The sequence below is a fragment of the Heterocephalus glaber genome, unplaced genomic scaffold (assembly GCF_053883595.1).
Source record: "Heterocephalus glaber isolate CG9 unplaced genomic scaffold, H.glaber_assembly_v1.0 deba00000122, whole genome shotgun sequence".
In the NCBI taxonomy this organism is placed as follows: Eukaryota; Metazoa; Chordata; class Mammalia; order Rodentia; family Bathyergidae; genus Heterocephalus; species Heterocephalus glaber.
This window is the reverse complement of record NW_028258138.1, coordinates 3,483,237-3,504,251: the sequence shown is the minus strand read 5'-3', so window position 1 is coordinate 3,504,251 and position 21,015 is coordinate 3,483,237. Positions and strand designations below refer to the sequence as shown.

Genomic DNA, 21,015 nt, shown 5'->3' with positions numbered 1-21,015 from the left:
ACCCCTCTGTGGCCTCACTTCCCCCAGGGAAAGGAGTGTACCCCCCTTGTCCCTGGGCAGGCAAGGTGGGGCCCTGGGAAACTGGAGACTAAGTGGAGGGCTCTGAGTGTCCATGAGGGTCTTTACGAGGTGTGATCAAAAATACAGTGACTGCTGCTGAGCACCATCCAACCGAAAGGGAGCTCATAAGGACAGGACGCTGTGTCCTCATGCACCTTAGTCACCGGATCTGGCACCGTGTGACTTCCGGCTCTTCCCCAAAGCCAAAATGACCATGGCAGGGACAGGTTTTGAATTGATTCATCAAGGCAGCCAGGACACCACAAGTAAAGATGCTCAGGAAAGAGGGCTCCAGAGCCGCTGCAGGAAGTGGTGAGGACGAGGGGATGAATGTGCTGGAAGGGAGGGGGAGGATTCTGAGGGGATTCATGGCAATGTGTTTTTACTGTGATCATTTTAAAAGTGTACACATTCCCCATTTTTGATCACACCCCGTACGTGCTTTGGATGATGGAGAGACGGGTCCCCACAAACCCTGTCACTGCCGACTGATGGCATGGTGAGCCAGACAAGAAATGCCGGGGGCCGGGGATTTAGCTTAGTGGCACTGCGCCTGCCTCGAAAGCGCAAGGTCCTGAGTTCAATCCCCAGTACCAAAAAATAAAAGAATAAGGACTTAAAAAAAAAAGAGAGAGATGCAAAGGCCAAGAGTGGGAAGCCCACAGGGGACAGAGTGTGCTGTGGGCAGCCACCTCTGCTGTCCCAACAACAGGAGGACAGAGTGATGTGCTGGGGCCCAGAGACCTGGGACAGGAAGAATATCACCCGAGGAGGTGACACAACTCTGGCCAGCCTTCCCAGTCTTGATGCTCAGTGCGGTGGAGACATTGGCCCCGCAGCCCTGGTAGCTGGTCCTCACTGTGTACAGCTGCCCGGCCTCCAGCCCGGTCACCCACAGGCCTGGGCCACTGCGCCAGGCGCCCTGGAGCAGCTGCTCACCCCGGTACACCTGCACAAGAAAGTCCTGGCTCCGAGAAGGACTCACGCTCCAGGACACCCGGAAGCTGCTGCTGGTGACATTGAGGGCCACGTGGTCGCGGATGGGGAGACAGGCTAGGGGAGCAGAGAGAAGGCAGACACGTGGGCCTCCTAAAGGCAAGACGCAGGCTCGTCACCCACGGCGACCAACACAGGGCGATGCTTGCTTTTTCCCAATTAAGAACCCATTCATCTGGCCACACTCACCCCGGTCTTTTGGAAACCCTGGGTCACCTTGGAGGGTGGCGAGGTGAGGGTGTATTTGCAATGGAAGGAGGAGAAAGCGAAGCCAGCACAGGGCCGGCCCACGTGTGCCGTGGCCTGTACCGCGCACAGCCGTGCTCCGTGGGCACTGTGTGGTTACCGCAGCGCCAGCGCGGTCTGTGGATCCTGCCCACAGCGTCACCCCACAGGTGGCCCCTCTGGCCGCACCCTCGCTGGTCATGGCCGCAGCACTGGCTCCGGGCTGCTGACCCCTATGCACCGAGGCCCCCGTCAGGAAGAGGCCTCCGGCTCCGGCCGGGTGGCCCGCGTGGCCCTCATGTGCTTTCCTGTCACGTACAAGTTGTGGCTGGGCAGTGGCTCACGCCTGTCACCCCTGCACTCGGGAGGCTGGGGCAGCAAGTTGCCAAGCTCAAGGCCAGCCTGGGCTGCACAGGGAGAACCTGTCTCAGAGAAAGGAAAACAAGCTGCAGGCAGCCAGCCAGGGGAGCAGCCCCTTCTGTTTGGGACTCTGCTAGAACGAAAGCTCTATTTTAGATGAAAAATCTGACTCCTGGCAGGAAGGTGGGAGTAGAAATTACAAAAAAAGTAGGTGGCTCTCAGTCAAGCCACCAAAATGAGTATGCATCAGAGTCGCAGTTCTATAAGAAAAAAAGCAATGAGGAACTTTTAAAAAATCCTTTGTAAAACCATAGTAAAGAACAAATAATTTCAAACTATGTGGTTTCCCAAAGCCCTTCCTATCAGGGCTCATAGGATTCATGCTTTCTACTATCATGAAAACATTCTGTCTTTCCAAACACATGTGTATGCTTCCTCAGTAAAATCCAAAAACAAACAACAAAAAAGACAATGCAACCCATTTCCCTTTTTGCCTTGGCTACCAAGAGGCTCAGAAGCAGATGTAGCATCCAATGACAGTACTGTCACTTACACAGCCCTGCTGTCTCCTCCTCCTGACAGGCGCTGAGCTGTCTTTCATAAACCACCTGAGCATCTGGTTCTCCATGGTTCCCTTGCAGCCCCACGTTGCAGCAGATGGGGATCAATCCCTGGGAGCCCACATGCCCCCTGGCTCAGTGGACAGGACTGCTGCCATTCATGCCCATTCCTGCTGTTCCCTCACCACGCTCCGAGGATGGGAAGCTAAGCACAAAGACTCAATTCCGCTCTGTACTGTACAGACCCAGCACTCAGGAGGCTGAGGCAGGAGGCGCTCCACCAGTTCGAGGCCAACCTGGGCTATACAGTGAGTTCAAGTCCAGCCTGGACTACAGAGCAAGGCCCTGTCTCAATCAATCAAATTAAGCATCTGCTGAAAGCACCAACTGCTTTATTTTTGTGCCATGAAAACACACGACAGGCAGGATGGCAGGACACCCCCAAAACAGGAAAGTAGGGCGAGTGGAGACTCGGGTGAAGGCTTGAGCAGCAGCTCGGGGCCCTGCCTGGGCTGTGCCCCAGCCTCCTTGTTGCCACTCTGACACGGCACTTGGCATGCGACAGCAGGCGGCCTGTCCCTGTCCTGCCAAGCCAGGTGGCAATGCACGCCCATGATCCAATCACCTTGGAAGGCCCCCCCGTGACCCCGTGAGGCTTGGGGACATCTGGATCTAAGCCACGGCAGCAGTGCCCCTCCAGCCACTTCTCACCTACAACAGTGGCAATTTCACATGGCCCTGGGTTTCCCGAGCAATTGCCACGCCCTGACTCAGCCACCAACCCTGGCAACAGGTTCACACTCACAGCGGTCCCCACGGGCACATGGAAACATCCCCAGCAGTGCTGCCTACAGCAGGGGCACGGCCTGGGAGCCGTGAGGTCCAAAGCACCACTCCTGAAACACAAGCCACGCGCCACCGAGGCTGGAGCAACAGTCACAGCCCTGCCATGCCATGGCCTGCATGCGCCAGCTGCACTGTCCCACCTACTCCTGCCACAGTCCTCAAGAAGAGGCTCTTCTATGGTCCCCGTTTTGCAGAAGACAAAGCTGAGGGCCAGAAAGGCCAGGCTGTAATGCCAAGGCTGTCTAACGACTCCGGACAAGTCCACTTGTACTCCTGAGCCATCCTCCCACCAGGCGAGGCTGGACAATGACTTCCTGAGATAACAGGTCCCCGTCTCTGGGACTCTTATTTGGAAAAAAGGTCTTTGCCAGTGTGATCAAGTTAGGGATCATGAGATGGGAAGATTGTCCTGGGCAATCTGTGGTGGCCCGAAGTGCAATCCCAAGTGTCCTTATCAAAGGCCCAGGGAAGCAAGGACCTGTGATGAAGAGCATAGAGAGCACAGAAGCTGGCTGAAGAGGGAGGTGGGGCCACAAGCCAAGGGGCACTGGCAGCCACCAGAAGGCAAAGAGGCAGAAACAGGCAATGCAGCCCTGCCCAGGCCTCGGCCTGGCCAGTGATCCTTGCTAACATGCTTTTGCTGCTGAGCCACAAGGGTGGGAGTGCCTTTGTTACTGCGGCCGCGGGACACTCGTGTGTGTCCCAAGTCTTAGATTTCTAAGCCACAGCCCCATGGCTGGGCCACACAACTTGTGGGTGGGTTCTTCTTGCACTGTTGTAAAACTGAGCACCTTCTGACACCCCTGGGCTAATCCTGCTTCTGCAGGGCAGATGTGAGACTGAGTGTGTGTGTGTGTGTGTGTGTGTGTGTGTGTGTGTCACTGTTGGGGACTTAGCCCAGGGCCTTCACACTGAGGTACAGCCCCAGCTCTTTTCTTATTTTTTTATTTTACGACAGTGTCTGGCTGAGATGCCTGGGCTGGCATGGACCTTGCATTCCCCTTGCATTCCCCTGCCTCTCAGAGAGCTGGGATTACAGTGTGCACCACCGTGCCACCAGAGAGGTTTTAAAATCAGAACAATTCCTTCCACCTCTGACTCTGTGTCCCGGGACAAGGCCTTTGGAACTGGTTTGGGGCCCTCCATTGGCCAGCACCCCTCCCCTGGTTACTCTTTAGCTTTTTGGTATCCCTCTTAAAATGTGACCCTACATTCGAGAGATGCAGATGAAAAAACACTGAGATTCCACCTCACCCCAGAAAGAATGGCTGCTATCAAGAAATCAACCAATAACAAATGCTGGCGGAGGTGTGGGGAGAAAGAAACCCTTCTCCACTGCTGGTGGGAGTGCAGACTGGTGCAACCACTGTGGAAATCAGCGTGGAGATACCTCAGAGAACTAGGGCTAGAGGTCCCAACTGACCCCGCTATTCCACTGCTGGGTATCTTCCCCAAAGAATTAAAAGAATCATACCACAGCAATATATGTGCACCCATGTTTATAGCAGCACAGTTTATAATAGCTAAAGCTTGGAAACAGCCCAAGTGCCCATCAGCTGGAGACTGGATGAAGAAGATGTGGTTTTTTTATAAAATGGAGTACTACTCAGCCATAAAGAACAAGAAACGAGAGACATTTATAGCTACGTGGATGCATATTGAGGCCATCCTCTTAAGTGAAATAAATAGGACACACATGTGTAAATACCGAATAGTTTCTCTAGGGTGAGAAACTGAAAGTGTAAATAAGGATAAAAATGATTAAAAAGAATAATTGATAATTTGAAATAGGAAAAGGTCCAAAGGTGTAGGAGTGGTGGGAGGGGAAGGGGAAAGGGAAGAAGGGAAAGGAAAAATTATGAGAAAGAAAAAAAATGGAAACGAAGTCTAGGTAAATAGGGAAAGGTGGAGGGGGTGAAGGGCACACAGGCAATGGGGAAAAATAAGAGCTAAGATACATAATGTACAGGTACAAGGACCCAGTAATAAATGTAAACGTACTGTTCACCTAAAATGTACCAATAAAAGAATTTAAGAAAAAAATAAAACAGTAACCCTACAAACACTTCGTTCTTGACTGCACCTGATCTAAGGGCCACGGTGGCATGGACAACCCTGAAACCCAGGCTCGGAGTCCATTCTCCCTGCCACTCCCAGTCCTAGGCTTGGAAACAGAAATCCGAGGCCTGGCACTTCTCGGGGTGAAGCGCACCAGAGCCGCCCATCTGTGGGCCTGGGCTCACGTTTCTGACCTGGAGAGAGCACCGGGGACACTGCCTCTCCCGTGACCTCTCCATGGACTCGTCCCTTCTTCCCTCGGGCTGGCCTGACACCGGGCCTGGGGCACAGAGACTCGGGCTGGACTGGAGCCAGGACCTGACATTCACATGAAGCCAGTCACAGCTGCGGGCATGGACCTGGGGGAACTGGGCTGGGGCTCAGTGCCAGCCCTGGCTCCTCACATGGGCACACCCCCCCCAGCCAGAGCCCAGAAGGCTTCTCCTCATGGAGCTGAAAATCTGGCAGGCTTCAGCTGGCAGCAGTCACATCAGGGAACCCTGTGGTCCCCAAAGCCTGAAGCACAGAGTGCAAACCACGCAGCGTTTCTTCCCATTTCTGATCTGGGCAAGGATCGAGCTGCCTGTGTGTCTTTAATTGGGTGACTAATTTCACAAGAAAAATATCTGAAATTTGTGCTGTATTTTCCAAGAACTTGTCCCCCTGAGCCATTCCACCGGATTGCTCATTTCTATTAGCTTCTAAATTTAAAACACATGCTGGTCCCTTTGCAGTGTGCAATCGGAATTCACCCTGAGTCTCCGATCTGGAAACCAGATCTGCGCCCGTGCTGTTGGAAGTGTGGCCGGGCCCTGTGTGGCTGCCCTGTCTGTGTCAGCGGCCAGCTCGAGGCCCTCAGTCTGGAAGGCGTTGTGCATCTCCGGGGCTAGGGAGCAAGGCTGAGACAGGCAGCAATCTTGACCACTGGTAACAAAGCCTAACCGTTTTTCAGATTTCTGATGAGACTAAAAATGACTGAGTCCAATCTGTGTTCCCAAGAAAGGGCCTGGAGTCTGCGGACCGTGGAGGCGGCAGACGGCTGGAGGCCCCACACAGAGCTATGGGCTCCTGAGGGGAAGGAGGCGCACGGCCCCAGGCAGACCTTCCAGGCGTTTCCAGGTCCAACCTGGGCACTCTCTAAACCACATGCTGAGGTTAAAGTTAGCATCTTCATAGCAGAATGTTGAATGAATCGGAACGCGCCCGCGGGGAAATAGCTGAGTGTTACGTCACTGCTGTAGAACACTGTTGCTACCCCAACACCAAAAGCTACCATTGCGAGTGCCAGGGTGCTTCCTGGAGACTCTCTCATACAACGGTGAGTGAAGAAACCAAGACACAAAACTACATCTGCAGCGGGATTTGAATAAGGTAAAATCCCGCGTGAAAGGGGAGGGCACTGTGGCTAAAGAGGATGAGCAGCAACCGAGATGTAGGAGGAAGTACAGTGGACCCTCGAGTTACAACCGGCCTGACGTACAAACAACTTGGGTTATGACCGGAATTTTAGTTTTAGTTTCCGAACAAAGTCTTGAGTTACAACCCGGATGCTGATCACTTGTGCTTCCGGGTGGTCTCAGATACAGATTTAACCTTAAAGATCTCTGGAAGGAACATGACAACATCCTTTCCTGTGTGGGGTTAAGTGAGAAGTCCTGGGCCGGTGTCTCTCTAAGGACGCTGAGATCTGCCGGTGTGCAGGAGAGAGACTGTGAAGGCTGTAGAGGCTCCTGAGCCTTCACTGACCAACTTGAGTTACAACCAGCCCTCGGGAACAACTGAGTTCCTAAGTCAAGGGTCCACTGTATTTCAGAGGAAGCAAAGTCCATCCAAGCCTCAGCTGATGACCAAGGTGGTTGCTATGTGCCTATCAGGAAGATTGTGTACCTGGCTTGCAAACACAGGACATGGGCACGAATCCTGAGCCGAGCAAGATGGGGAGAGGATCTCAGTATGCTGCTCTGGGATCCATTGTAATTGAAAACTTGGGAACTGTTTATTTCCAGAATTTTTCATTTACTATTTTGATCATCATGAGAAAGTGAAACCGAGCAAAGGGGCGACCCTTGTACACAGTGACACCTGACTGTCAGCCCCCGACAGCAGGTGCCGACCGCATGTGCCCGCCACACCAGACCAGGCTGTCCCGCCCAGGTGCCCTACAGGGAGCTCATGTCACCCTGCAAAGCCAGCACCGCCCCAGCTCTGTCTGCAGCTGCAGCATAAACAGGAGTATGTCCCTCTCACCTCCGGCACCTCCAGAAAGGACAAGGCCATGCTCAACAGGCCTCGCGTGGCTAATTCCTGCCGGAGATCAAAGTCAAGGTCTACCCTTGCATGCATCTGCCCCGGGGACAGCACCAGCTATACACAGAAGCACCGCGCAAGCACAGCTGGCCAGGAGCCCCAAGCGGACCGGAGAACCCAGCACCCACATCCAGCAGGGGCTGTGGCCCTCATGGGTAGAGGCAGAGGTCTCTGTGATCCACGGCATCAGGTCTAAAAGGGACCTCTGCGCTGTCCCCTCCACCCCAAGCCCCGCGTTACCTTCCCTGGTGTGGCTCAGCATTGGGGGAGGCAAGGTGAGCGCCTGGGGACTGATGCACTGGTAGGAGCCTTCCAGGTTCAGACACCGCTGCCTCTGGGAGCAGGTATGGAGCCCGGCATAGACACACTCATCCACATCTACAGAGGAAGAGGCCCGGTGAGACTCCATCTCAGCCCCTCCCTCGTCCTCCAGCTGCCTGCTTCAGACTGGCCTGAATGCTCCCCACTGAAGCTCAGCTCCAGAGCTGCCTCAAGCTGAGCAGATCGCCTGGGGCCCAACTGAGCCTGAGCAGCCTTGAAATAATGGCCCGAGGATAAATCCCGGACACTGACCTCAGACCAAGCCACTCTGCGCCCAGGATGAAGCAAGGCAGAGCCAGGCCCCCTCCAGGTGCATCTAAGCACGGGTGCAAATATACTTCCGGGTCACCCGAAAGTACTAGCCCCTCCCTGGCCCAAATTCCTGCTGCTTAGTCATCCATCAGTGGTCGCCTGTCTCCGAGCAACGTTCCCACTTCCTACGGGTGAGGTGGATGGACACTCCCAGGTGCAGATTGCCCCACTTTATGACAGCCCCAGTCTTGCTCCCACAGACCCTCCCTGAACCTCCAAAGCCACACCCTGCAGTAGGGTCTCAGCCTCCAGGGGCCTGGTGACCACCAGCAGAAGGGCACAGTCGGGACAGTCAGGACTGGCTCTTCCTCATCCCCTGCAAAGCCCCAGTTGGGTTCTCAAGAACATCCGTGGTTCTTGGAGGAAGGCAAATGCCAGCCCTGAGGCTCTGACTCTGGCACCATCACGTGTGACCTGCAGTGCCCCAGCCGACAGCAGCCGCCTGTCAGGAGCCTCCAGCTGCACCTGCTGCAGGGGGCGGAGCTCGTGCCCCAGCCTCTGGCTTGGGTCCCTCAGAGGCTGCTTCGTGCTAGTGAGGCAGAGCTTAGCTGCTGGCGCTGAGGCCACATGGGCCCAAGGCCCTTGCCACAAGCTGGGTGCCAATCCCTGACGTAGACCAAAGCAAAACCAAAGAGCAGCCAGATCACTTCTTCCAGGAGCAAGGCCGCATCTGCGCTTAGGCAAGGACAACTTCAACTGGGGAGTCCTCGCCCCTGAACCTGATCTCCCTCCACGTACGCCATCCTGGTTTGGCCTCAGAGTCCACTTCCCCCCGGGCTGCCCGGGCCCCACTGCAGGGCCCCAAGGAGTACCAACCTTTCACCTGGATGCCCATCACTTCACACACACGCTTCATGATGTCGTCCAGCAGGGCGGAGACGTTGGCCACCGACAGTGGCTGGGCCAGGCCAAGCAGCAGCTGTGACACCGTGGTGGAACTGTCCCCGCTGGCAGAGCCCAGGTAGTGGACGGCAGAGTCCAGTGGCTGCAAGGCACTGGTGACCTGTGAAGCCAGAAGGAGGGCATCAAATGGGGGCAGGGCGCCCCAGACAGAAAAGGAGGCTGAGGTCAGGGAAGCTACACCCTGCCGTGCACTGCTGCACACGCAGGGCTGCTGGACACAGTGCTGCACTGGTGCCTGTGACCAGAATCCCCTAAGCTTTGGCAACCTCTGTCATTCTCAGCTGAACTGTGCCCCCGAGCAAAGCTGGCACTCTGGAGCCCTGAGCCCTGGCATCTTGGGATGTGCCTTATTTGGGAATGGTTTTGCAGCAGATGTGGCAAGATGAACTCATTAGGGTGGGCTGGGATCCAGGAAGGCTGATGTCCGGACGTGAGGGCAACTTGAGCAGAGACAGACACCCGAGTGGAGGCTCAGAGAAGGACAGCTGTCCAGGGTCACTGAGAGAGGCCCAGCATCCCCAGAAGAGCCTGCCTTGCTGTACCTCGGTTTTGGGCTTTCTGGGCCAGCGCAGTGGGTGAGTGTGTGCCCACTCACCTGGCTGGTGGCTCTGCCACAGGACATTGACACTGAAATCGCCCCAGACCCTTGGGACCCCCCACCCTGCCCAAGCCAGGACCCCAGGTCTTGGAGCCGGGGACTGAGGGATAGGAACCAGAGTGGGGGGGTCCCACTAACTGTCTCTCGAGTCACAGTGCGTCCCTGTCAAGTGCTCCCTCCGCTCTGCGTTGCAGCCTGATTTCCTGACCCCACAGCCCCGGGAAGCCAGGCGCATCACCAAAACCAAGGCAGGCTGTGCCATCCCACCCACGTCTCCACGGGGAAACAGGAGGGTGCGGGATCCGGGGTCCCTCTCTCGCCCACTTAAAGCTCCTCCCGCAGGTAGCACAGGGTCCACCCAGCCGGAAGCAGGCGGGAGGCCTGCATCACATCATACCCACCAGGGAGCAGAGGAGGCGCGAGTGGCTCCGGAGCTCAGGGTCCGCTCCTCGAAGGTCCTTGAAGTCCGTCTTCACCCGCATGGTCACATTGTACCAGCTGACCAGGCTCCCCTCTGCTGTGGCACCTGCGTCTGGAGGGCAATGCGGATGGGAGCCTGGGGGCAGGGCCACAGGGGCCCCCAGGCAAGGGGACACTGGCCTGGGAGGCAGGAGGCCACGCAGTACCTGCAAGGGGCGGGGAGGGGCCCCAGGCCGCTGTGCCCTCCTCCCTCCCGATGGCCACTAACCCCGTGGGCCCGTCTATGATGGTGCAGGGGACCGTCCTCAGGTAGAGAGGCCAGTTGTCCTGCAACCCTGTCACCGAAGAACACAACAACGACATCCACAATCACTGCACACTAGCCCGTGACCTGTACTACTGTCATCAGATAGTATAACGTAGACAATACCACATACTACCTGACAGGATATTGTGCATGACAACCATAGGATGCTCTATAAAACACATCACATATGTCCCATAATGAAGAGTCTAACAGAAGAGTGAATACATAGTAGTATAATTATACTTGATATCATTTATACTATTACTTTATGACTATATATTATATTAATGTGTATTAATACTACAGAGCCCACCAAAAAATGCATACATACTTCAGGAAAAGAAAAATAGTATGGTTTTGTTTTCAGCAGATGGGGGACCCCAGAGGATGTCATATGTCACAGAAAATCCACTGCACTGCTGGCCCTTGGAGACGAAATTGAAAACGCACATGCAGCTCTCTCAGTGACAAAGGTCACCCAAGCAGCAGTTCACCGCACTAATAAACATCTGGGAGCTCATGGCCACCACCTTGAGCAGCTCTTGTCATTGCAAAGGACAAAGGTAACTTGTATTAATCTCTTGATGTCTCAACATATTTAGTATTAAAACATTTATACAAGTTTTCTTTTCCTGACGTGCGGACTCTGTATACAGTACATATGATGTGCATATGAATTGTTTGATGGTGTCTCTGGTGGACCGATTCTAGGTCTCTCCAGGGATATCAAAATATCCAAGGCTCAAGAACCTCATATAAAATGCCAAGTGTTCACATAGAACCCTTGGATGTGGAAAGCCAGCTGTGCTTTGGAACAGTAATTCGCAGTATTATGGTTTTATTTACACCATTCTTTATGATGACACGCTGCACTAGTATGACCTTATATGTTATAGGTGATGCATCTACATATATGGAGTGTGATCAAAAATTTGGTGGATGGTCACATTTTTAAAAATTTATTACAGTTAAAGGCATGCTGTCATTAATCCTCTCCAAATACTTCTCACTTCAAGCACACACCTCCCATCATTCTTGCTACTTCCTGCAGCAGCTCTGCGGTCCTCTTTCCTGAGTGTCTTTAGTTGCACTGTCCTGGCTCCTCGATGTCCTGAATGGATTTAAAATGTTTCCCTGTCATGGACATTTTGACTTTGGGGAAGAGCTGGAAGTCATGTGGTACCAGATCCGGTGACTAAGATGGATGAGGACACAGCGTCATGTTTTTATCAGCTGCCTTTCTGTTGGATGGCGCTTGGCAGCAGCAGTCACTGTATGTTTTATCACATCTCCCAGTGACGCTCAGGAAAGAGGACTCCAGGGCTGCAGCAGAAAGCGGCGAGCACAGTGAGATAGGTGTGTGGGAAGGAGGGGAGGATTTTGAGAGGGACTTGTGTGAGTGTGTATTTACTGCAGTGCATTTTCATTTTAAGCACTCACTGTACATCCTGAGGGGCTCTCACATTAGTGGTCTGTATGCCCTCCCCTGAGCATTGGCTGACGCATGGTCCAAGCCCACGCCCGGTCAGGAGAAACTTCTGACCAGCAGACATGCACACTGGGCTGGCCACACCTGCCCATGGGACGTGGAGGGAGGGTGCCAGGTCCGAGATGTCTACAGAGCAGCCACCTGCCACGCGGGGACGTGGCTACTGCTGCTCCCTGGTGTCCCTGGCACACAGGCACCTGGCTTCTCTGCTCACCAGGACGGTCTCCTAGCCCAGAGCAACGAGAGCCCTGCACTCCAGAGGCTCCAGGGCCCACCTGCACCCAGCTGCATGCCTCGTGACATTCGGCCTTCCCCAGATCCCGCAGCAGCCCTACCTTGGAGTGCAGGGGCCATGCAGAGGTGTCCCCCTTGCTGGGGACAGCACTTCTGAAGTCCAGGGCAGTCAGTGTCTGAGCTACACGAGGAGACGGGTGCCTCTAGTGCTGCCGTCGGGCAGAGCCCAGGTCTCGATGCAAACTCTGCAGAGCGATTCAGAGCTGGGGAGAAGGGAGAATGTGCAACACTGGCATCAAGAACTAGCGCCCCCAACAGCCACGTGGGTACCACAGCCAGGCTTGCCTCCTCCCAGGACCTGCTGGGACTGTCTCCAGCCTGGAGAGCACAGGGCGGGGGCGGGGTGGTCCGGGGAAGGCTGCCCTGTGCCCAAGTGGGTGGTGGGGATGCCCAGGGGTCACCCTGAGTATACAAAGATGGGCTGGCAGGCAGCAAGGGGGCACAGGGTACAGGGGAGGGGGCTCCAAGGCAGTTGCTGGCTCCCTTCCTGGGGAAAGCAGCTCAGAAGGGCCAGGACCCCGCTGTGTGCAGCAGTAGCAGTAGCAGCCTGCCCCACTGCTAGATGCCACTGGCACCCTGCCGTCCACCCAAGGGGTCAGCTGAGGCCCGGTGCCTGGCTGTGGCCACTCACAGGCTGGTCTATGTGAACCCAGCTGGATGCAACTCCAGGAAAGCAAGGTGCAGGGACCACAGGCACAAGGCCTGAGATCATGGAGTCACCTGTGAGGATGGTGGCCCTGGTGACCACCAGAACCTTGGCTAGGGGCTGGGGAGGCCATGGTGGGCTTCTGAGGAAAAGGGCTTAGGGAGGTCTTAGAAAGGTCTAGCAGGCGTGGTGGCACACACCTGTAATTCCAGCACTCAGGAGGCTGAGACAAGAAGGTCTCCATAAATTTGAGTCCAACCTGGGCTACATAGTGAGTTCAAGAGCAGCCTAAACTACATAGCCAGACCCCGACTCAACAAAACCAAAAACATAAAGGGCAGGAAATGTCTGAGAGTCACAGAACACACGGGGGAACTGGTCAGGTGAAAAGGCTTGACGGAGTGGCCCCGGGACATGAAAACCAGCCCTGTGTGCAGGATAAGGAGGGTGCCGGTCCCCAGAGCCGGAAGTGGTTGCTCCAGCTCCCTCATGAGCACCAGGGCTCTTGTGAGAGGAGACAGAGATGGCCACAGAGGAGCAGCAAACGCCGAACGAAGCTCTAGTTCAGAAACCGTTGCAGCCCAGGCTGGGTCCTTGGCTGGGACAAGGAAGATCCTGACATTTGGGGAAACTCAGTGAGCGTGTGGGGAACCCGCTGCAGCACCTCCCACCTCTCTGCAAATCTAGACTGATTCTAAACTAGCAGTTTTATCTCAATAAGAAGAGACAGGTGCGGCCTTGGAGTTCAAGTCTGTCTCTGTGTAAGGATAGCTGACGGTTCCGGTCCCTGCAGGCCTGTGGGGAAGTTCAAGTCTCCTCTCCTTCCCTGACTCAAGAGACGGCTGCCTAGCACGGTCACCCCAGCTGGTGACCACGGCTCAGCGGGACGACAGCCTGGGCTTCTGTTTGGGCAGCAGCAGCCGGGGCGCCAAGGTGGAGGACCCCGCCGCTGGAGAGCAGAATGGGGCATCACTGCGGGTGAGGTGGGGAGCTCAGAGGTCCTGGAGACCCCCCAAAGAAGGAGAGTCCCCCAAGACGTGAGTCCGTGCTATGGAGACACCGCAGCGTGCATTGCTACCAAGACCCTCGGTCCCGAGTACACAACCCGACTTGCGCCCTAGGCTGGTCACCACACGCAGCCTTATTGACAACAATCAGAATTAGAAACAGCTAAATGTCAGGGGCAGGCAGCTGCTTCACACACAAGGGTCCGTCCCACGAGGTGGCGCCCTGTGGCCGTTCGGTTCCCACAGAGGACAAACGTTTATTGGCATGAAAGATGAGGTGGGGAGATGGCCAGGAGGGTCCTGACCAGGGCCACCTCCCTGCCATACACGGGGGCCAGGGGAGAGCATTCACCAGGGTTGTTCTCAGATGGAGGCCTCTGGGAAATTTCCTTGCTATTTCTGTGCTCCCAAACTCTGCAGCTTTTGAGTTCACGTCTGTGATTCTGTTGTACAGTTTCTCTGAATCATGTGTGGCTTGTCGCTGGGTTCTGAGGGCCGGACTCGCACGGTCAGAAGTCGTGTCACGGCCTGTTCGCAGCCTTCTCCCGTTCTTACCGAGTGGGAGGGGAGGAGGGAGCCAGCATTTCGCAGCTGCCTGGGGACAAGGGTCTTGGGCACCACAGATGCCCTGTCACAGAGCGGAGAGTGGCTTTGGCCTCCTCTCTGTCCTCCCGGACGTCTGCTGGATCCGGCTCCGGCCCTGCCTCCATCTAAACCAGTCAGAGCCACAGTTCTTAGCTGGCCTCATGCAGAGAGATGTCATCTCCAGCTCAGAGGAGCCAGGCTATCGCCAGGTGTCTCCAAGTGAAGGGGAACATGCTCTGATCAAGAAGCTACACCGACGGGCCAGCTGTGCTGCCCGTACCAGTGTGTCAATGCTTCCCTGCAGCAGACAGGGGCTTGGGCTGGTCCCTCTAGGAGGCTGGGTGCCGCCCCCCCCCCACAGGGACTTTCCTCAGGGACAACCCGAAATGTCCTCCTCCCACCCTCACCCATGCCTTCCTCAAACACTGTAAGCGCTCACCTCTCGAGGGGCAGCTTGGAGACTGGCTCTGGCTGAGATCCCCAGGCGTCCCCAGCTGCCCTTCCTGGGTGCCTGCCGGGCCACGTCACAGCCCCTCCTGGGCTGTGTCTCTGTGGGCTAGGCTGTAGGTGTTTGTGTCCTGAGAAGGCACCCACATGAGGACTGACTTCCTGTCCCTCCCTTGCTCCTCCTGGGCTCCTGTCTGCCTCCCTGTTGCTATCCGACTGGCCCTCCTAAGATCCCAGGGGACCCTGCACTGTCCTGGCCCCAGCCTCCCTCAGCCACAGCCCTGCCTGGCACCTGCCACACAGTCACCTGCAGCTCAGGCCTTGGTCCTCCCCCTCCCTGGGACTCTAACTGGAAGTCCTTGCCCCAGTGCCCTGCTGCCCTGCCTAAAGGTGCTAACTCTGCAAGTGGGCGGAAGTCCCAGGAGAGGGGAAGGAGGGCAGGTGGTGGAGGGGGACCAAGAGGGCGGCATGAGGGGGCCAGGATCTGCCCTGCCAGGGACACGCACCGGTCTTCTGCCCTGTGACCTCACTGGCCCTGACAGCAGCTGACAGGAAGAAGGAGGCCTGGCACGGGGCACGGGGCACAGGCACTGGTGCATCCTTGCTCTGCTAGATTCTGGCTGCAAAGCCCACACCCATGTCACAGTGCAGGGTCCCTAAAGGTGGCTACTCCCAGGGCAGGGGATGGTTGCTGGCTGCTGGCCAGCCCCTAGGTGCCCCCAGCCCTGGGGTCAGGGACATCAAGAAGGGCAGCTGCCAGGATAGGAATGAACACCTGAGACCCAGCACCCGGCAGGACACGGCCTGTCATTACCAGTGCCCCCATCAGGAGACAACAGAAACCCAGGATGGAGTTCCTCCTGGCTCCTCCTGGTGCAGGTGGCGCTGGCGCTGGTGGTTGTGGTGGCCTTTAACCTCCTGGCTGATGGTCTACACCATTACCTGCTCACCAGGACCAGCAGGGCCGCCCCCCCGCCACCCTCGTGGCATCACACGGGGCCTGAGGGACGCACTGGAGAGGGCTCCACCAGCCTGCACTGACCCAAGGCTCTGCCACCCACGGGCCCAGGCTCGGGTGTCACCCGCAGCCTGACCTCCAGCCACAGGGATGCGTCCTGGGGGTCCCACTCAGCACCTCGAGCTGGTGTTTTCTGCAGGCTGGGGTGGCGGCCCTCCCACCTCGGGTTACCCCACTGACACCTCACCTCACCCCTCCTGTCCCTCTCTGTGCGACGGGGAGCAGGACCTTCTGGCTGCAGGGTTTATCTGATCTGGCACTGTCCCAGAGTCACAAAGCATCACCCACACACGCTCACACGGCCATCCCCGCAAAGGGTCAGCACAGGCTTCTCCATGACAAAGGCCGGTCGCCCTGGTAACCAGGCCCTGCCCAGGCGGCAGGAGGCCGGGGCCCGTGGGCCCCTTCTGCCTCTGCTGGGTTCAGGTTAGGATCCCAGCCGAGGCCCGAAGGTCACTACAGCCTTTCAGAAGAAAAGGCAGAGCCAGGCGTGGTGGTGCACGCCAGTCATCCCAGCACTCAGAGGCTTTGGCAGGAAGACCGCAAGTTCAAAACCAGCCCGGGCAACAGAGTGACTTAGCCAGACCCAGTCTCTAATTTTAAAAAAAAATGAAAAAGTGCCGAGGATGTCGCACAGCGCGAAAGCCCTGGGTTCGATCCCAGCACCACAAAAACCAAAGAGAGGGAGGAGAAAGAGGAGAAACGGTGCCACTTCCACAGAGCTTGCGACGCTGTTCTCAGCCTCTGCATTTGGAGTCCTGGAGGAGCTTCCAGATGGCCAGGGCCAGGCCAGCTCCAGCACGGGGCGCGCGGGCATCCCAGGGCCCTGGATGTACAGTCAGTGATAGAAACCCTACATCCGATCCCCGCTCCTGACCCAGGACGCCAGAAACCGGGGGTTGGGAAGGGAAATCTGGAGTCCCGCAAAGGACCTGCCGGGGACCACAGACCACAGACCCCTCCCTCCCGGGGAGGCCCCACCCCGGCCCCACCCCGGCCCCACCCCGGCCCACCCGACTCACGCAGGACGCAGTAGACGCCCAGCTGCTCGTAGCCCTCGCAGCAGGCTGTGACGTTCCTGGCCTCAGGCGCCTCCACCGTCAGGTACTGGGTCCTGTAGACGGTCTTGGGGCACCGCCGCCACGGGATCCAGCCACCGCAAGCCACATAGGTCACGTGGGACGACTGCACCGCCTCCACCCGCTGCTCGGTCCTCGTCTCCTGGTAGCTGCACAGCTGGTAGCTCAGCAAGGAGAGGCCGGTCTCTAAGGGCCGAGGGGAGAGAGGGTGTCAGGAGGAAAAGGAAGGCCAACAAATATTTAGGGCGCAGGAGAGGACTGCAGAGACTCTGTCACCTGCAAGAGCTGATGGGAACATATGGTGCGTATTTAAATTAAAAATTTATTCCAGTAATAGACATGGATCGTCCTCCAGCCCATTCTCCTCACTTCACACACACTCATCCCATGTCCTGGCCGCTTCCTGCAGCAGCTCTGGGGTCCTCTTCCTGAGCGTCTTTGTGAGGTGTGATCAGAAATATGGTGACTGCTGCTGTCGAGTGCCATCCCATGGAAAGGCAACTCGTAAAAACATGACGCTGGGGCCTCATCCACCTTAGTCACCGGATCTGGCACTGTGACTTCCGGCTCTTCCCCAAGGTCAAAATGACCACGAAAGGGAAACTTTTTTTTTTGGTCCTGGGGATCGAACTCTGGACCTTGCATTTGCTAGGCAGGTGGAACCACTGAGCTAATCCCCGGCCCAGGGAAACGTTTTTAATTGATTCAGGACATCGAGGCAGCCAGGACAGCAAAACTAAAGACACTCAGGAAAGAGGACTCCACAGCCGCTGCAGGAAGGGGCGAGGATGATGGAAGGAGGGTGTTTGAAGCGAGGCGGGGCTTGTGAAGGGATTCATGGCAACGTGTGTTTACTGTAATAATTCTTTACTTAAACACACACACACCATATTTTTGGTCACACCTCATACACTGTAGATAGTAAAGGTCGCTTTGACTGTGCCCACGTCCTTGGCTGAAGGAGGGCACGGTCACCTCTGCTGTAGCGTAGATCGAGCATCTCGCTCCCCCCAGGGGCCCTGAGCTCCTCCTGCCTGGAGCCGGGTCTTGCATACCGATGTCCCCTCCCCTCACAGGTGCAATCACTCTGTTCAGGAAACTCAGCCTTTGTGACCGTTACTCTCCACGCCCCCGTCCCGGGCAGCCTCCCACCACCAGGGCATCTGTCACCCTATGTCACAGAAACTGCTAGAATTGCGTTCCCCCAGCACATGCTGGGGTCAGCTCAGAATGGGACCTGACTGAAGATCAGGTCTACAGAGGTCACCGAGTTAAAATGAGGTCGGAGGTTGGGGCCCAGTGGTGCAATATCATTGGTTCCCTTATAAAAATGGGAATTTGGAGAAGGCACCCCACAAGGGGAAGAGGGCCATGTGGAGATGAAAGCAGAAATCAGAATGACTCCCCTACAAGCCAAGAAATGCCAAAGACTGCTAAAAACAGAAAAACAAACAGCAGAAGCCAGGCATGGTGGTGCTTGTTTTGTATGCCCAGCACCTTGGGAGACTGAAGCATGAGGATTGCAAGTTTGATCCCTTCCTGGGCTACTTAGTGACTTACTGAGACCCAGTCTCAAAATTTTAAGCAAGCTGGGCGTGGTGGTGCACACCTGTAACCCCAACACTTGGGAGGCTGAGGTAAGAGGATTGCCATGAGTTCAAGACCCGCCTGGGCCACATAGTGAGCTACTGCAGGTGGATACCAGTGCTGAGTCCTAGGCTGTCCAGAGCCAGCCCCTCACCAGTCACCTCCACCAGGGCCACCTGCGTCCTGGCCACACCAGGGCACAGCTGGGTCTCTGGGGTGCAGCTGCCTACTGCTCAGCTTCGGCAAATGTGGTCACAGTACAGTCTAGAGAGGAGCGGGCCTCATGGCCCCAAGTGTGGCCAAAGCCTAGTTGTGGCCCAGGTGAGGATGGCAGAAAGAGCAGAAGGAATGGGGCAGTGACTTATGACCACTTCGAGCAAGACAGAGCCACAGGTGCCCTACAGCAGGAACCTGGTGAGGCAGATGTAGATGTTTTCAACGGGCCCAGGAAGAGGCCTCGGCCATGTTGATGAAGGTCACAATCTCAGGTCTCCCGAGAGCCTCCTGGCCCTCTCTGCTCTTTACAGGGCCCCAGCTGAGCCCCAGAGAGCCTCTGGCTCCCACACACGCACGCACTCAGCGTCTCCAGGGAAGCTGGGGATGTGCCTGCTTGTTTTGTTTTTACCTTCTACCAAGGCCCAGTATCAGCCCAAGCCCAGGGCAGAGACCTTTGGGTGACCCTGCCATGCAACAAGCGCATGAAGAGCTGTGGCAGTGGGGCCGCCTGGCCTGGGTTCTGGTCCCAGAGACTGAGCTGGTGAGGGCCCTGCCCTCACCAATGCCCGCTGGCATCTCCAGAGCCTCCAGCCCTCCCAGAGCACACTGTGACAGGCCTCTGGGGACAACAGGCAGCAAGCCACTCCCATGCCAGAGGCCCAGCCAACCCCAAGGATGGATGGTACCCTCTCCATGCCCCTGCTTTGTCCCTTGTGAAACTATTGCTATGCCAACTTGTAGACAGATCGGGTCGCCCTGCCTGCGGATCAGTCCCGGAACTCAGTGAAAATTCTACACAGAATCTCTGCTCTCAGGACCAGGAGAGAGTGGGGTGCAGGCCTGGGGAATATGGCGCACATCTTGTGTCCTCGAGTGGCTCCCAAGTCCTTTCTGGGAGCTGTGCTGACCCCTGACATTACCACCCCTTCCGCACAGAGCTGTGTGGTTCACGCCTCCCTCCTTCAGTGCCAGCGTCACTCAAAAAATGCACAACTAAAATAAAATCCTACTCTAGTGGGCAAAAAAATCTTAAACTAGTCCAAAAATGAAGTTGCTTTTAGAAGCGGAATGGATCTCTTTAAGTGCCCAGCCGAATGAGGGAGATTTTAAGAGGAAAATGGTTTCTAAGTTTTGCCATCTCAATCCCTTGAAATGTGGGGTTTTGGGGATCCAGGAGCATGGGGAGTGGGGGGTTGTTTGGTTTTGCTGTTCTGGGGATGGAAGCCAGAGCCGCGTGCGTGGGAAGCGAGTGCTCTTCCACAGGGCTGCACCCTCGCCTGCTGCTGCCTGCTAACAGCTGCCCTGCGGACTGCACACCACCTGGCACTTCAGGCTGCTCCCTGGCGCTGAGGTGGGCACTCCGCTCGGGAGCTGCGTGGCGGTCGGCAGGCCCCAGCCACTCTCCCTGTGGTCTCCCTGTGGTCCGAAGGACACTAATGCCTGGAGCTCGGGGGCTCAGCCTCCAGCCTCCAAGAGCTCACTGTTCGCTGCGTGGTCAGGGACCCACCACAGCCCATGGCTGCACGAATGTAGCCCCAGGCCCTCCTGACCCACCGGCAGGGAATCTACATGTGATTCCCTGGCCCCAGATGCAAGGGTCTCACGGGACCCTTGGGGGGGGCACACACAGACAGCCTCCTACCCACCCCCACAGCCTGCTGCTGCACATGGCTCCGGACAGCCCGGCTAGCCAGGAGCAGGTGCATCCTCGCCTGTCCACGTCTCACAGGTGCTGACCTCCTGAAACCCCCCTAGGGACCCCTCCCCAGAATGGCCTGCAGCCCACCCAGCTCCCTCACCTGTGAGGCCGCTGGCCCAGCTGTGCCCCACGGCACTGGCCAAAGCCAGCAGCACCAGCCTTAGCATCCCGGGCATCGTCCCACAGCAGCAGTGGCAGTGCAGGGTTCAGGGCCTCCACCGCAGCAGTCTGAGGCCTCAGCAGGGACCTGAGCTGACCGGGCCTGGAGGAAGGGCCCTTCTGTCCCCAGCGCTGCGGGCAGTGGCGATGGCTCTAACAGCAAGCGCTCACTGGAGCAGTCCCTTATGCCTGCTCGTTAGCGACTGCCACAGCCATGGACGTCTCCCTGGGGGCACCTGCATGTCACAGCCTATTCTTGCTCCAAGCAGATGGCATGTCTGAGGAAAGGTGAGCAGCTGATGGCCCAGCCACATCACTGGGGCCATCTCGTTGTTATGCAGAAAATGCATTTCAGACCCAAATCTCACTGCCCCCATGAGCTCCAGAGTATTCATTTACCCTATCGTCCCAAGCTGGCAGGAGAAAACAGGGTCATATCAAAGTGGTACATCGGCTTCAGAAAGGCGCCTTCACACGGCTCCCAGTGTGGCTCACAAGTCAGGTCCAACTGGCCCC

The 21,015-nt window shown here is 56.7% G+C and overlaps 1 protein-coding gene across 1 annotated transcript in view; it reads right to left on the bottom strand.

The window, feature by feature from the left end:
• The window catches only part of Umodl1 (uromodulin like 1), a 46,491-nt gene extending 25,975 nt beyond the window's left edge, over positions 1-20,516 (bottom strand). Inside the window, exons 1-6 of the mRNA XM_087181766.1 lie at positions 20,441-20,516; positions 16,773-17,045; positions 10,173-10,301; positions 9,948-10,078; positions 8,862-9,048; positions 7,653-7,790 (exon numbers count right to left, since the gene is read on the bottom strand). Coding sequence (XP_087037892.1) covers positions 7,653-7,790; positions 8,862-9,048; positions 9,948-10,078; positions 10,173-10,301; positions 16,773-17,045; positions 20,441-20,516 — 934 coding nt within the window. The remainder of the gene's footprint in view (positions 1-7,652; positions 7,791-8,861; positions 9,049-9,947; positions 10,079-10,172; positions 10,302-16,772; positions 17,046-20,440) is intronic.
• Positions 20,517-21,015: the final 499 nt, after the last annotated feature.